The sequence below is a fragment of the Pseudorasbora parva genome, chromosome 4, assembly GCF_024679245.1.
Source record: "Pseudorasbora parva isolate DD20220531a chromosome 4, ASM2467924v1, whole genome shotgun sequence".
NCBI classification, from domain to species: Eukaryota; Metazoa; Chordata; class Actinopteri; order Cypriniformes; family Gobionidae; genus Pseudorasbora; species Pseudorasbora parva.
In genome coordinates this window covers 51871505-51885401 of record NC_090175.1, presented here as the reverse complement: position 1 = coordinate 51885401, position 13897 = coordinate 51871505, and the positions used below count along the sequence as shown (strand labels likewise).

Below are 13897 nucleotides of genomic sequence, written 5' to 3'. Positions count from 1 at the left end.
CAGATAGTAGTGTTGTCAATCGGGGTTAAGTTAAGTGACAACTATAAATGGGGCTTCTTATGAAAAAGTTACCAATAATCCACCACCAGATTGCAAAAAAATGTTTTTAAGTCCAAATAAAGAATTCAGGACAATTATTATTCCATCCTTGCTCAATCCTTCCTTTAGGTCCCCTGACTGCTTCCTTCTACCGCTCTTTTCTTTTCGTTTAGCAGCTTCATTCAGATTCCCAGCCATAGTTTCCTGCTCTCAAACAAAGGCTAGGGCTCTGTGATATGAGTTGGCTTTCCTGCAAGACTCGTCTTTGACCTACAGGAGAAGGTGTGACCTGCTTGCTAGACCAAAGAGGAGTCAAGGCCTTTTATTCCTTGTCCAACCCTGCCTTTCTCGCTTTCTTTCACTCTTAATCTATCTCCGTGAGCTCATGTTGATATGTTTTGACATCCCAGGCACCTGGTTTTAGGATTTAGGATTATTTGTCGGTTCTGCGGAGAGCCACCTAGTCGCCGTCACTCAATCTTTTTACACTCCGCCGTCACGGCTGCCCGTCAAGCCGGTGCGTGAGTTTGGAGATGCAGATGCTGGCTTAATTAGACCTGACAGGGCCAGGATGCTCGTCTCAAGCTGTTCAGTTGTGAGGAAGAGAGGATAACAATCTGAATGACAACCGTCTTAATTTTCTATCTTCTCTCTCTCTTTTTCGGTCTCTTTTCCTTCAGTCTCTGCATTTTGCCTGCCTCCTTGTTCTAATTTTACTCTGGAGTTGCTGGACTCACATCAACTTAAAAGTACGAGCATGACTTGGAAAGGGTGTGCATCTGGGATAATTTCAGTATTGGCCAATATAAATGCCAACCCAACACCAACCCAACTTCATCTCCCAAATATTTTATGAGCAGAATACCTGTTTGGCACACTAGTGTCAGAGAAATAACACATAAAACCTTTAAATGAACATCATTATCCAGTAACTAGGGGCCAAAAAGACTTGATACTGTAGGTGACTGAAAGGGTGTATTATGTGATCACTAGGGCCTTCTGGGTTGTTCCTAGGGCATTCTAGGTGGTTGTTGGGGTGTTCTTTGCGGTTACTCACTGGGCCAAGTCAGAAGAGCCCAACCCAAAGCCTCTATGATAATCTGCTCTTTATATATCGTTTGGGTCCCTCCTTCAGTGCAAGCAAGAAGACAAAACTGCAACTCAGAAAAGTAACACCAAACCTTCCCCCAAGAAGCCACACAATTTGCTATCCACACACATGTTAGGTTTCCATGTTTTATGGGGACTTTCCATAGACATAATGATCGTTATACTTCACAAACTACCAATCACAGAAAACTTTAAAAAAAAAAAAATTCCCCCAAAACTTTTTGTATTTTCCTTATGAGGACCAAAAAAATGTCCAAAAGTATTGGTGTTACTATCCTTGGGGACATTTGGTCCCCATAATGTAGGGAATACCGGGTACACACGCACACACACATATACAGCAGACAGACTCAAGGTCTGTGAAAACCAGTCTGTAATCCAATTAAATTCTTCTGTTGTTAATGAATCATACCCACCGTCCCTACTGTGTGTGTGTGTATCTATGTGTGTGTGTGTGCGACTACACCACATGCTAGTCCTTATGGTGGCCTGAAAGTCCTTCTCCATTTCTTCTGTTATTCTGACAGCAACCATTCGTCTTTCTTCTATTCATTTCACAGATTCATTCATCTATTTCTGAGTAAACTGGCACTTCTCAATGAAAAAGCTGATTTACTACACAGACATTGTCAAAACCTTTAGACTATGGGTGATTTCTAGTAAACATTAAAACCACCAATCAGCTCCAAATATGACAACATATGGTACAAGCAATGGTTCAATACAACTATATATAAAAAACAGTATGCACTACTGTTCACAAAATGTTTTTGAAAAAAAAAAGTAATGCTCACCAAGGATTCTTTGATGAATAGAAAGTTCCAAAGAACATGATTAATTTGAAATATTAGAAATATTTTATAACAAAGTATTTACTGTCAATTCTAAACAATCTCTAATGCATCCGTATAGAATAAAAGTATTAACTTCCTAAAAAGAAAAAAAGATATATCCAGAATCTTCCTGCTGACCAGAAATGTGTTTAGACTGGTCTGAATAGGAGTAAATTGGGTAATTTATTACACACAATTTTATAATGGCAAGCCAAATTTAATCACTGAAGTTAGCTGGCAGCCACTCATTACACCACTCATTAGAATAACTGTGATGTCGATTTGCTTCAATGCATCAAAATTAAAGGTTAATCTATTGACAACTCTAACCTAATTTTAAAAAACGTGCAACGATACGTCACATTTTTTACAGCATCAGAGCTTCTATTATTTCACTCAGTAGTTCCTGAAAAGTCTCAATGAAGTTGGCTTTTCCAGCAGATGTGTGTAATCATATAAACTATAATTGTAAACTTTGCCGAGCCCTGGACACAATCCTCAATCTCTCAAAAATGAAGTGCTGGACATCTGGGTGGACGCGAGCGTGGCTCCAGGCACTGAAATGACAGAGTTCAGGGCTCTGATAAGTGCTTCTGAAAAAAGCCTTCGTTCCAATTTAGATTGAGTTTTTGTTTTAAAGTGCCCTAGAAGAGAATGGCTGACAGTCACCCTTGCCATTTTAAAACCACGTGGCTTCTAGAAGGGATTTGTGCGAAATTGTACAATTTTCTCATGTATGTTGTTTTGTCTATTTATATATATATATATATATATATGTATATTTTTGTTGCTATCTTTCATGCATAATAAATCTCATTTGTCATTTTTTTTTTTTATTTTACACAAGGTGCCAAGAAAGTGCACAGAATCTTGAAAGGCAGCGAGCTGAGCAAGTGTTCTCGATACTATTTTAACACTAAAGAGATAGATCACACAGAAATCTAAATTCTTTCACTCCAAACCTGTATGATTTTCTCTCTAATGTGGGAAACAAAAACGAAAAAAGATGTTTAGTAGAATATTATATATATATATATATATATATATATATATATATATATATATATATATATATATATATATATATATATATACAGGGAGTGCAGAATTATTAGGCAAATGAGTATTTTGACCACATCATCCTCGTTATGCATGTTGTCTTACTCCAAGCTGTATAGGCTGGAAAGCCTACTACCAATTAAGCATATTAGGTGATGTGCATCTCTGTGATGAGAAGGGGTGTGGTCTAATGACATCAACACCCTATATCAGGTGTGCATAATTATTAGGCAACTTCCTTTCCTTTGGCAAAATGGGTCAAAAGAAGGACTTGACAGGCTCAGAAAAGTCAAAAATAGTGAGATATATTGCAGAGGGATGCAGCAGTCTTAAAATAGCCAAGCTTCTGAAGCGTGATCATCGAACAATCAAGCGTTTCATTCAAAATAGTCAACAGGGTCGCAAGAAGCGCGTGGAAAAACCAAGGCGCAAAATAACTGCCCGTGAACTGAGAAAAGTCAAGCGTGCAGCTGCCAAGATGCCACTTGCCACCAGTTTGGCCATATTTCAGAGCTGCAACATCACTGGAGTGCCCAAAAGCACAAGGTGTGCAATACTCAGAGACATGGCCAAGGTAAGAAAGGCAGAAAGTCGACCACCACTGAACAAGACACACAAGCTGAAACGTCAAGACTGGGCCAAGAAATATCTCAAGACTGATTTTTCTAAGGTTTTATGGACTGATGAAATGAGAGTGAGTCTTGATGGATTGGTAAAGGGCAGAGGGCTGGATTGGTAAAGGGCAGAGAGTTTTAGTCCGACTCAGACGCCAGCAAGGTGGAGGAGGAGTACTGGTTTGGGCTGGTATCATCAAAGATGAGCTTGTGGGGCCTTTTCGGGTTGAGGATGGAGTCAAGCTCAACTCCCAGTCCTACTGCCAGTTTCTGGAAGACACCTTCTTCAAGCAGTGGTACAGGAAGAAGTCTGCATCCTTCAAGAAAAACATGATTTTCATGCAGGACAATACTCCATCACACGCGTCCAAGTACTCCACAGCGTGGCTGGCAAGAAAGGGTATAAAAGAAGAAAATCTAATGATATGGCCTCCTTGTTCACCTGATCTGAACCCCATTGAGAACCTGTGGTCCATCATCAAATGTGCGATTTACAAGGAGGGAAAACAGTACACCTCTCTGAACAGTGTCTGGGAGGCTGTGGTTGCTGCTGCACGCAATGTTGATGGTGAACAGATCAAAACACTGACAGAATCCATGGATGGCAGGCTTTTGAGTGTCCTTGCAAAGAAAGATGGCTATATTGGTCACTTATTTGTTTTTGTTTGGTTTTTGAATGTCAGAAATGTATATTTGTGAATGATGAGATGTTATATTGGTTTCACTGGTAAAAATAAATAATTGAAAGGGGTATAAATTTGTTTTTTGTTAAGTTGCCTAATAATTATGCACAGTAATAATCACCTGCACACACAGATATCCCCCTAAAATAGCTAAAACTAAAAACTAAAACTTCCAAAAATATTCAGCTTTGATATTAATGAGTTGTTTGTGTTCATTGAGAACATGTTTGTTGTTCAATAATAAAATTAATCCTCAAAAATACAACTTGCCTAATAATTCTGCACTCCCTGTATATATATATATATATATATATATATATAGATATACATCTGACCATATGACATTCTCCCAGTCCTCTTCTGGATCTTCCAAACACTCTCTAGCAAACTTCAGAAGGGCCCGGACATGTACTGGCTTAAGCAGGGGGACACGCTTGGCAATGCCGGATTTGAGTCCCTGGTGGCGTAGTGTGTTACTGATGGTAACCTTTGTTACTTTGGTCTCAGCTCTCTGCAGGTCATTCACTAGGGTCCCCCTTACGGTTTTGGGATTTTTGCTTACTGTTCTCGTGATCATTTTGACCCCATGGGGTAAGATCTTGTGTGGAGCCCTTAGATCGAAGGACATTATCAGTGGTCTTGTATGTCTTCCATTTTCTAATAAATGCCCCCACAGTTGATTTATTCACACCAAGCTGCTTAGCTATTGCAGATTCAGTCTTCCCTGCCTGGTACAGGTCTACAATTTTGTTTCTGGTGTCTTTTCACAGCTCTTTGGTCTTGGCCATAGTGGAGTTTGGAGTCTAACTGTTTGAGGTTGTGGACAGGTGTCTTTTATACTGATAACAAGTTCAAACAGGGGCCATTAGTACAGGTGTACAGGTTAATACAGTGGAGGACAGAGGGGCCTCTTAAATAAGAAATTACAGGTCTGTGAGAGCCAGAAATCTTGTTTTTTGTAGGTGACAAATACTTATTTTCCACCATAATTTGCAAATAAAATCTTTAAAAATCATTGTGATTTTCTGGATTTTTTTCCTGCTCATTCTGTCTCTCATAGTTGAAGTGTACCTATGATGACAATTATAGGCCTCTCTCATCTTTTTAAGTGGGAAAACTTGCACAATTGGTGGCTGACTAAATACTTTTTTGCTCCACTGTATATTACATGATTGAACTTTTAAATGTTATACAACTTTTTTTAATGTTTTTAATTACATTGAATTAAAATGTTACTTAATTTTGCCTTGGCAAATAACTGAAATAATATAAGAAAAAAGTACAATTTTAGATAAATAATATAGCTACATAGAAATATATTAAAAACTTAATAAAATGACTAAATAGCATAGCAAAATAACCAAAACTAATTAAAATGAAAACAGAAGTGATAAAAAAGCTAATTCAAAATATTCATCAAATGTATAATCATATAAACAATACTTAATAGTTCTGGTTTGGAGTGATGAGATTCATCTTAAAAAAGGCATGCAATTGTCTCTTGCTTTGGTTAAATTAACTGTCTGCAGAGAATATTAAAACATCTACGGCTGTTGAAAGATCTTGCCATAATAGTCTCATATTTATGACTGCAAAGAGAGCATTAATGCTAACACTAATCTCTGAGCATCATCACCATGAATGACAGACTCCCATAATGCAGTGGGAGGGGGCCACCAAACGAGACTACAGCACGGATCAGACGGCGAGATGCGCACATCTTGCTTCCTTAATGACCCAAAGAGTTATTTATTAATACTGCTTTAGTTATGTATTAAGTGAGACGTGTCTGGTGCTGGGAGTTTATGGGTGACAAACAGCCCTCGGTTTGCACATTAAGACCAAGACAATACTAAGACGTGCGTCTGTCAAACAGATGAAAAAACAAAAAGGGAAGCTAGGAGGATTATTGCAGCTGAATTTGCATGTGTGCCCAGCAGTGTGGCATGTGTGTGCAGGATGTCAAGGGATGGGGCAGCTCACTTAAAGCTCTGGGCAATGCAGACGCCCCAGCACACACACACACCCACACCCACACAAACTACTACTTAGAGAACATGCTAACTAGACAACATTAGCATCTAAAAATACATCTGGGTTCATATATGCATGCAGAAAAAACAAACCACGAATATCGTAAGCCTTTCATTTTAGAGCAAACCTCTTCCAAAAAAAGACACAAAGGGGTTAAAAAAAGAAAGGTGGGAATATATGGAAATAAGTGGTTGTGAAATAGTTTACAGGGCAGATCAGAAGAGAAACTGACATGAGTAAAGGGGGAAATAGAAACTTAAAGTTGAGTTTGGAATTCTTAAAGTTGCAGGAAAATTCACACACGCACACAATTGATTTGATCAGAATAACCTCTGACAGTGCCCTTTTGAAAGTGGCACTCAATGTACAAAAAAGGGCTTTAAATCCTTAAACGATTATTATTTTCTGACAAAGACTCAGTGGAAAGGAGGATCCTAACCTTTAGAAAATAAAAACAGAAATAAATCCTATATTATTTGTTTCCATGATGTCTAAAGTTTTTTTTAACCCAGTTACCAAAATGTCTGAAAAAAAAAACCTAGTGTAATTTTGTTCTTTTACTAGCAGTTAACATTAAATAAACAAAAATAACAAAATAAAAATATCTTAAATTATATCATAATTAAAATACATTGAATACAATTATATATACACAATATATTTATTTATAATAAATATACTGAATAATTGAATAAATATAAAATTATATATAAACAAATAATTAATACAATTCTATGAAATAAAAATTAATTTAATAATATACAATATTTCACTTTAAAAAAGATTTGACCTAAATGCTGCTGTCACTCAGCAGGGTCTAGATAGTTGGGAACCAAATGTTTGTTTGTAACTATTAATACACTTTAATTACCCATAAATTAAATAAAAATATCAATTTGACCTTCAAACGAGACTACAAGTTCAAACAGGGGCCATTAGTACAGGTGTACAGGTTAATACAGTGGAGGACAGAGGGGCCTCTTAAATAAGAAATTACAGGTCTGTGAGAGCCAGACATCTTATTTTTTGTAGGTGACAAATACTTATTTTCCACCATAATTTGCAAATAAAATCTTTAAAAAAATCATTGTGATTTTCTGGATTTTTTTTTCTTTTCATTCTGTCTCTCATAGTTGAAGTGTACCTATGACAATTATAGGCCTCTCTCATCTTTTTAAGTGGGAAAACTTGCACAATTGGTGGCTGACTAAATACTTTTTTGCTCCACTGTATATTAGATGATTGAACTTTTAAATGTTATACAATTTATTTTAATGTTTTTAAAAACTTTGGTAACAGGGCTGGATACTAAACGGTTTACAAAACACTACAATCGATATAAAATAAATAAAAAATTAGCAAATGGAATGGGATATACCCATTGTGCAAATGATGGACCTTTCATGTATATGACAATTTTATGGGACTTTCCTTTTTTTTTTATAATAAAAAAACTATGCAGTAGATCATGAAATATGAAATTACGGGCCAGATTTATTAACAGCTTGCTCCAGCACAAAACCTCTTTTGGCGCTAAAAAGTACTGTCAGGATTTACTAAAGACACGCAGATAAATGAAATGCTGAAAAATGCTGAAAAGGCATGGACTTATTTTTCGGTTATTATTTTTGCAGCTGATCTTATTGCATCTTATATGCATTTGTAAGAGTTTCCCTTAGAGCCGCAAAGTTTATGAGAGGAGCGTATTTAAAGGTACCCTAGAATGAGTTGAAACAATATTTTAAATTGTTCTCTGATATCTACATAGAGGGTATGTGGCTTATTTGAGGGCAAAAATGGACCAGATATGGTTTACAGGCCCATTTACAACCCTAGAAATTGTCTGTTTTTGCCTTATTTTGAAGGATCATGAATCTCTGCTCTGATTGGCTCATATCAGTAGCTCAAACAAATGCATTTTTTTAGCAAACACAATTGCAAACAGCTCAAGCGGCTCGTGAGTCGCGACAGATCACAGACCGGCTGAATAACACTTTAAGCAGAAAATCTCAAATGGAGATTGCTAAAATTGCACTTGCTTGTTTATTGGTGTTCTCACATCATCCACATACGAGAAAGAGAGTGCATGCATGCATGCACGTGGTTGCCAAATTGCACGTTTAAGTAAAACACTGGAAAGAATACGTGTTCTTTTAATAGTAAAGCTCTAATTGGGGGATTTTAAATGACTGTAATCTGGCAACCTCAAGCACAAACACTTGAACTTGAACCCCTTTCCCCCTGACAAAACCAAAGAGTGCTTTTTGTCGAAGTTTTTATTTTTTAAACTACATTTGAGGGTTTTTTTTTTCATCAAATATATTGCATGTTTATATAGTCACAATAATCAATTAGGGACATTTGTGTCATCACATTTTGTCTAAGTCAAGGAAAATAAGGTCGTCAATAAACATTTTTTGTCAATTTTTCATTAACAAAACTGAGTCAGAGCAAACAAACAACTTTGAATTCAATTGGTGCTGTATCTGGTTATAGATAAACATCAGCCATGCCTGTTGACAGTTCTGTTCTGTGGGAAGGGTATGAAAAGTCCTCACATCCCCTGCACAGCCAGGAACAGAACATTTATATTCATGATCTAACATTTTAACTATTGTTAAACTACTTCTCAAACCCTGCAGAACTTCTGTTGATTCGGTACAGGTCCACATTAACACTGCTTGGCCTTGAACATGGGCTGCTTATATGCAAATTTGGGGAGGTTTAATATTAATGATGCTGACTGTTACATCACAGTTGGTGTTATGTTGGGATTCTCCGTTTTATTCAGTGGTATTCATTAGTGCATATTTCTGTTACTTTCTTTATCATGCGCTGCGCGTATATATTTAAGTTTTCTACTTCCAATGTTTAGTGAACAGTGGAAGCAGAGCTCTGCACACACGTCCTGACACCTGCTGTGTCACATCCACACATCCACGCAAATTAAGAAATACAGCTCATATTAGCGCTGTCCTCCTTAAAGTACTGGTACTAATAAAAGTACATATCGTACCTTTTGTAATAGGAGGGTACCGCAATACTTTTCTAGTACCGGTATATCGTGCAACACTAGTTTGCGGCATTATTTACCGCCCCAAAAAAGCACGTCTTAAAGCAGACGCTAACAGGTAGATTGTGCTGGTCATTATAGGAATGATCCACTGGATCTGTGTTCTTTCATTTGTCAGCAGATCACGCGCACTCCCATCGGATGCCCTGTTTAGTAAATCTGGCCCTAGGTCTGTAGTACTGGGAAAAAAATCCATAATTATAAACAATCACATTATAATATGTATTCCCATGAATAGGAACTGACCGAGTCTAAGCAGATGAACAGATTAGTCAAAGTGCTTTAGAGTTGGCCTGAAACACACCACGAGACGAACCCCTATAATCTGAGCTTTGAATCAGTGCCTGAGAAACCAGCCAGAGCTCAGTCTGACACGTCCTGAAAAAAAAGCATGAGAGCAAGCGGGCACTCACTCGTGAAGGGTCGTATTCCTGGCGTCTTCGGGCGGTCAGGTCTTCATATGATGGAGCCGGTCTCACCTTCTGAAGCTGATTTCGGATTTGCTGCAATCGTTCTTCATTACTGCAACATGCAGAGAGAAACGAGACAGACTCCAATCAAACACTCTGGAAAACATCTTCACAAATCTAAGCAATGGCCTCACAGATACTTAGATAATGATATACTGCAATGGGTTAGACTTTACTTTACAGTGTGTGCACTTACAGTGTACTTAACCAAAAGTACTGGTAATATAACTACATGGGTTAAAGGGGGTAGTTCACCCCAAAAAATGAAAATTCTGCCATTAATTACTCACTCCCGTGTTGTTCCAAACCCACTTCCAAACACTTTCAAGGCACAGAAAGGTAATAAAGACATTGTTTAAATCGTCCATGTGACTACAGTGGTTCAACCAGAATTTTATGAAGCGACAAGAATACTTTTTGTGCACAAAAAAAAAGACTTTATTCATCAATTTCTTCTCGTCTGTCAGTCTCCTATGCTGTTGACGTAGTAAATACAGTCCAGCCTGTCCGAGTTACATCCGAGCGTGATGCTGACGCAGGAGCTGACCAATGTCAACTGCCTAGGAGACCGACAAACGAGAGGAAACTGTTTAATAAAACAGTTTTGTTTTTTGTGCAATAAAAGTATTCTCGTCCCTTCATACCATTAAGATTGAACCACTGGAGACGTGTGGATTATTTTTAACAATCTATAAAGTGTTTAAATTGTTAATTAAATACCTGTCTATGGAGGGGACAGAGAGTTCTTGGATTTAATCTTAATTTGTGTTCCAATGGTTAACGGGGGTTTTACGGGTTTGCCCTTTAACTAGCCCTTTAAGGTTAGGTTCAGGGTTAGTACCTAGTTATTACCCAGTTATTATAATTGCTATAATAAGTACATAGTATGTACATGCAGAACAGGACTGTAAAATAAAGAACTCCCCTGCAATCAATCACAAAAAAAAAAAGTCCATTAGATGAAAATGTAAAAAAGGGTATGAAAAGCAAGGGAAAAATCTACAAATGCATACAAGTCTCTACAGCAAATACAGTAATCATTTATCTCACAGTAAATCTGTCTCATCCTAACGTTTAAAAAGTGTTTGACTTGAGGCCGATGTTAATGTGCAATTCTGTTTGTCAGATACTCAAATCAAATGCAGTCTAAATAAACTGCACTTGATGTAAAATTCAGTGTATTAAATTATCCATCGGTGAGCTCCATTAACACACGTAACCTAAGGGCATGTATTGACTCAAAGCAGAACTAGCATTATAAAATCAACCATTTAAACTGCTTTAACATTCACTTCTAATTCATGGTACAGCACCTCAAATCATACCAATTCTAATGTATTATAGTTATATAAATTATTGATATAAACATTTTTTAAATATATAAATAGTATATAGTTACAGATATAATTAAATATACAATTATTAAATAAATAAATGAATTGTATTATCATATCATCATCTTCTAAACTATAACTGCATGTATGAAATTGCCAGGTAGTGCTATGATGCATGTCCAAAAAAACCTTACATGTGCTACACATGTAAAACTTTCTAGAAACTCCATCCGGAGATGTTGGCAACTTCAAAATAATTGAAAATACTAGAGGCGGCGGTCTACGGCACTCTAGCAGCTGGTGGAGGACACGCGGAGCAGGAACGGCATCCATTATCTAATCCCACAGAACGCAATTAGAGCTGCCATTTTGATTGAGAGTCCACATGACCCTCTGAATGAGAAACACTATCAATGTTTAATTAGCTCCCGTCGAGCATGTATGCATCATATTCATATTGGTTACAGGAGTGGAGCAGACCTGGAGTGCTTTCGAGGGAGAAGGTTGAAGAAACTGAATATAGCACACAGAAATACTGCACAAAATACCACACATTTACATGGATGGTTAAACCACCGCACACACACGCTTACAAATGAGAGCGCATCTGAAGCCCGGCTGTCATCACCAGTTCATTTGGTGTGTTATGATAGCGGGTACCGCGCAAAGCGTAGAAAGGCCGGAGATATTACCTTTCCTTCTTTGAGGCAAAGAATTAGACAAACAGAGCAATCGGAGATCATCATCATCATCATCAGAGAGTGTTTCCTGCTGTGATTTACCTGTTTATGTTACGTTTGAGTAAAGCTAATTAGCGCTTGTGTTGAGCAACATGAAGCAGCGCTAGCTAGGAGCGTATGCCTGATCTAGTCATGAATGTGGGCGATTTTCCTACCTTCTTCACATCAAATAATATCAAAAGTTTTGGTTAGAAAGTCTATATTTTATATTATTTATATATAATAAAATGATTATTATTCAAAAGCATTTATATTTATCTATATATTAGTACAATTTTAAAATATTCCTTCAAATCAAATCCAAACGTTTTATTTTACAATGGATGTGGTGCCAATAGTTTTGATAAAACAAGTTGTTTGTGAATATTTGATATTTCTCTTTTCATTTTTTTTTTTGTGTGTCAAATTGGACTTAGAGGTGTATACAGGACTCTTAAGTCAATAAAACCTAAAATAAAACATTTGACCCAAATATCAATTGGATAAGCCATATTTGAAGCTGCAGTACAATAGTCTGTAATTGATTCAATAAATTCAATAATTGAATTTTGAATGAACATATTAGCAATGTGAACAACTTTTTTAATTAAACATTTAAAAAAAATCCCCAAAAACAGTCTATTGGGAAATACTGTTACAATATAAAGTACCGTTTTTCTAACTGAATATATTTTAAAATGTAATTTATTCCTGTGATCAAAGCTGAATTTTTAGCATAATCACTTGAGTCTTCAGTGTCACATGATCCTTCAGAAATCATTTTAATATGATGATTTGCTGCTCAAAAACATTTATTATTATCATCAATGTTGAAAACAGTTGTGCACACATTTTTTCAGGATTCTTTGATGAATATAAAGTTCAAAAGAACAGATTTTATTTCAAATAGAATCTTTTGTAACATTATAAACGGTCACTTTTGATCAATTTAATGAATCCCTGTAGCCTGACAAGCAAGAACCACATCAAGATGTTGGATCTGAGAACTCACCATTGACAGCTCAATCCGAGGGGCGGGATAAACGGTCGCCTTTCAAACTCCCTCTGCACGTGATAGGATAGCGCTACAACCAACCAGAGCAACGTGAAGCGGAGCTAGTTGATCATTTAACTTTCACCGTCTCGAGTCGACAAAACTCTAAACACTCTTCACTTCATAAGAATGATTTCAGTGCCGTTCTTTGTTCTTTTCTCAAAGAAAAGCCTTACTCTAAGTCTTCCAGATTTGCGGTCAAAGCCAATTCGAAAGGCCGCCATTTCTCAGCTTCTTAGTTTACAAGAAGCACGCAACTCGGCCGTCATTATGTTAAGCCCTGCCCACCGACTCTATACACGATGTGATTGGCCTGACCAGAGTTTTGGTTTTTCAAGCTCGCTAGTCTATGGAGAGTTGCTAGACGACACTCGCGGCAAATAAGATTTGCTGCTGCTAGGGTGTGTCTAGAGTTCTATGCTAGCATCCTTGCTAAATAAAAGTGTTAATTTCTTTTATTTCTATCAAAAAAAATGCTTACAGACCCAAACCTTTGAACGGTAATGTATTATGTTACAAAAGCTTTATATTTTAGATATATGATATTCTTTTGAACTTTCTATGCATCATAAAATGTGTAAAACACAATTACACAACTGTACACAGGGCCTAAAATGAACACTAATTAATGCTTTAAAAATCGCTATTGGCGAGTATATGAAATGATGTTAATCACCTGTTGGCTGGTAAAAAAAATTGGTAACACATAACAATAAGGTTGTATTTATGGCCGGTACATTTTCTCAAGTCACAGCCGTATATTTCTATGCTGTCTGACAAGGAATGCTGGTATTGGATCGGTTTTCACTAACTAATGAATATGATTATAGACCGGGGAATTAATCCACAATCTGACTGTGAAGCTGTCAACACAC

General features: G+C 36.9%; 1 protein-coding gene across 2 annotated transcripts in view; it reads right to left on the bottom strand.

The window, feature by feature from the left end:
• pard3ba (par-3 family cell polarity regulator beta a) overlaps positions 1-13897 on the bottom strand; it is a 204839-nt gene that overhangs the window by 21791 nt on the left and 169151 nt on the right. For both annotated transcript variants that reach the window (XM_067442199.1, XM_067442200.1), the window contains one exon: positions 9859-9967. In XM_067442199.1, the coding sequence (XP_067298300.1) occupies positions 9859-9967 (109 nt within the window). The remainder of the gene's footprint in view (positions 1-9858; positions 9968-13897) is intronic.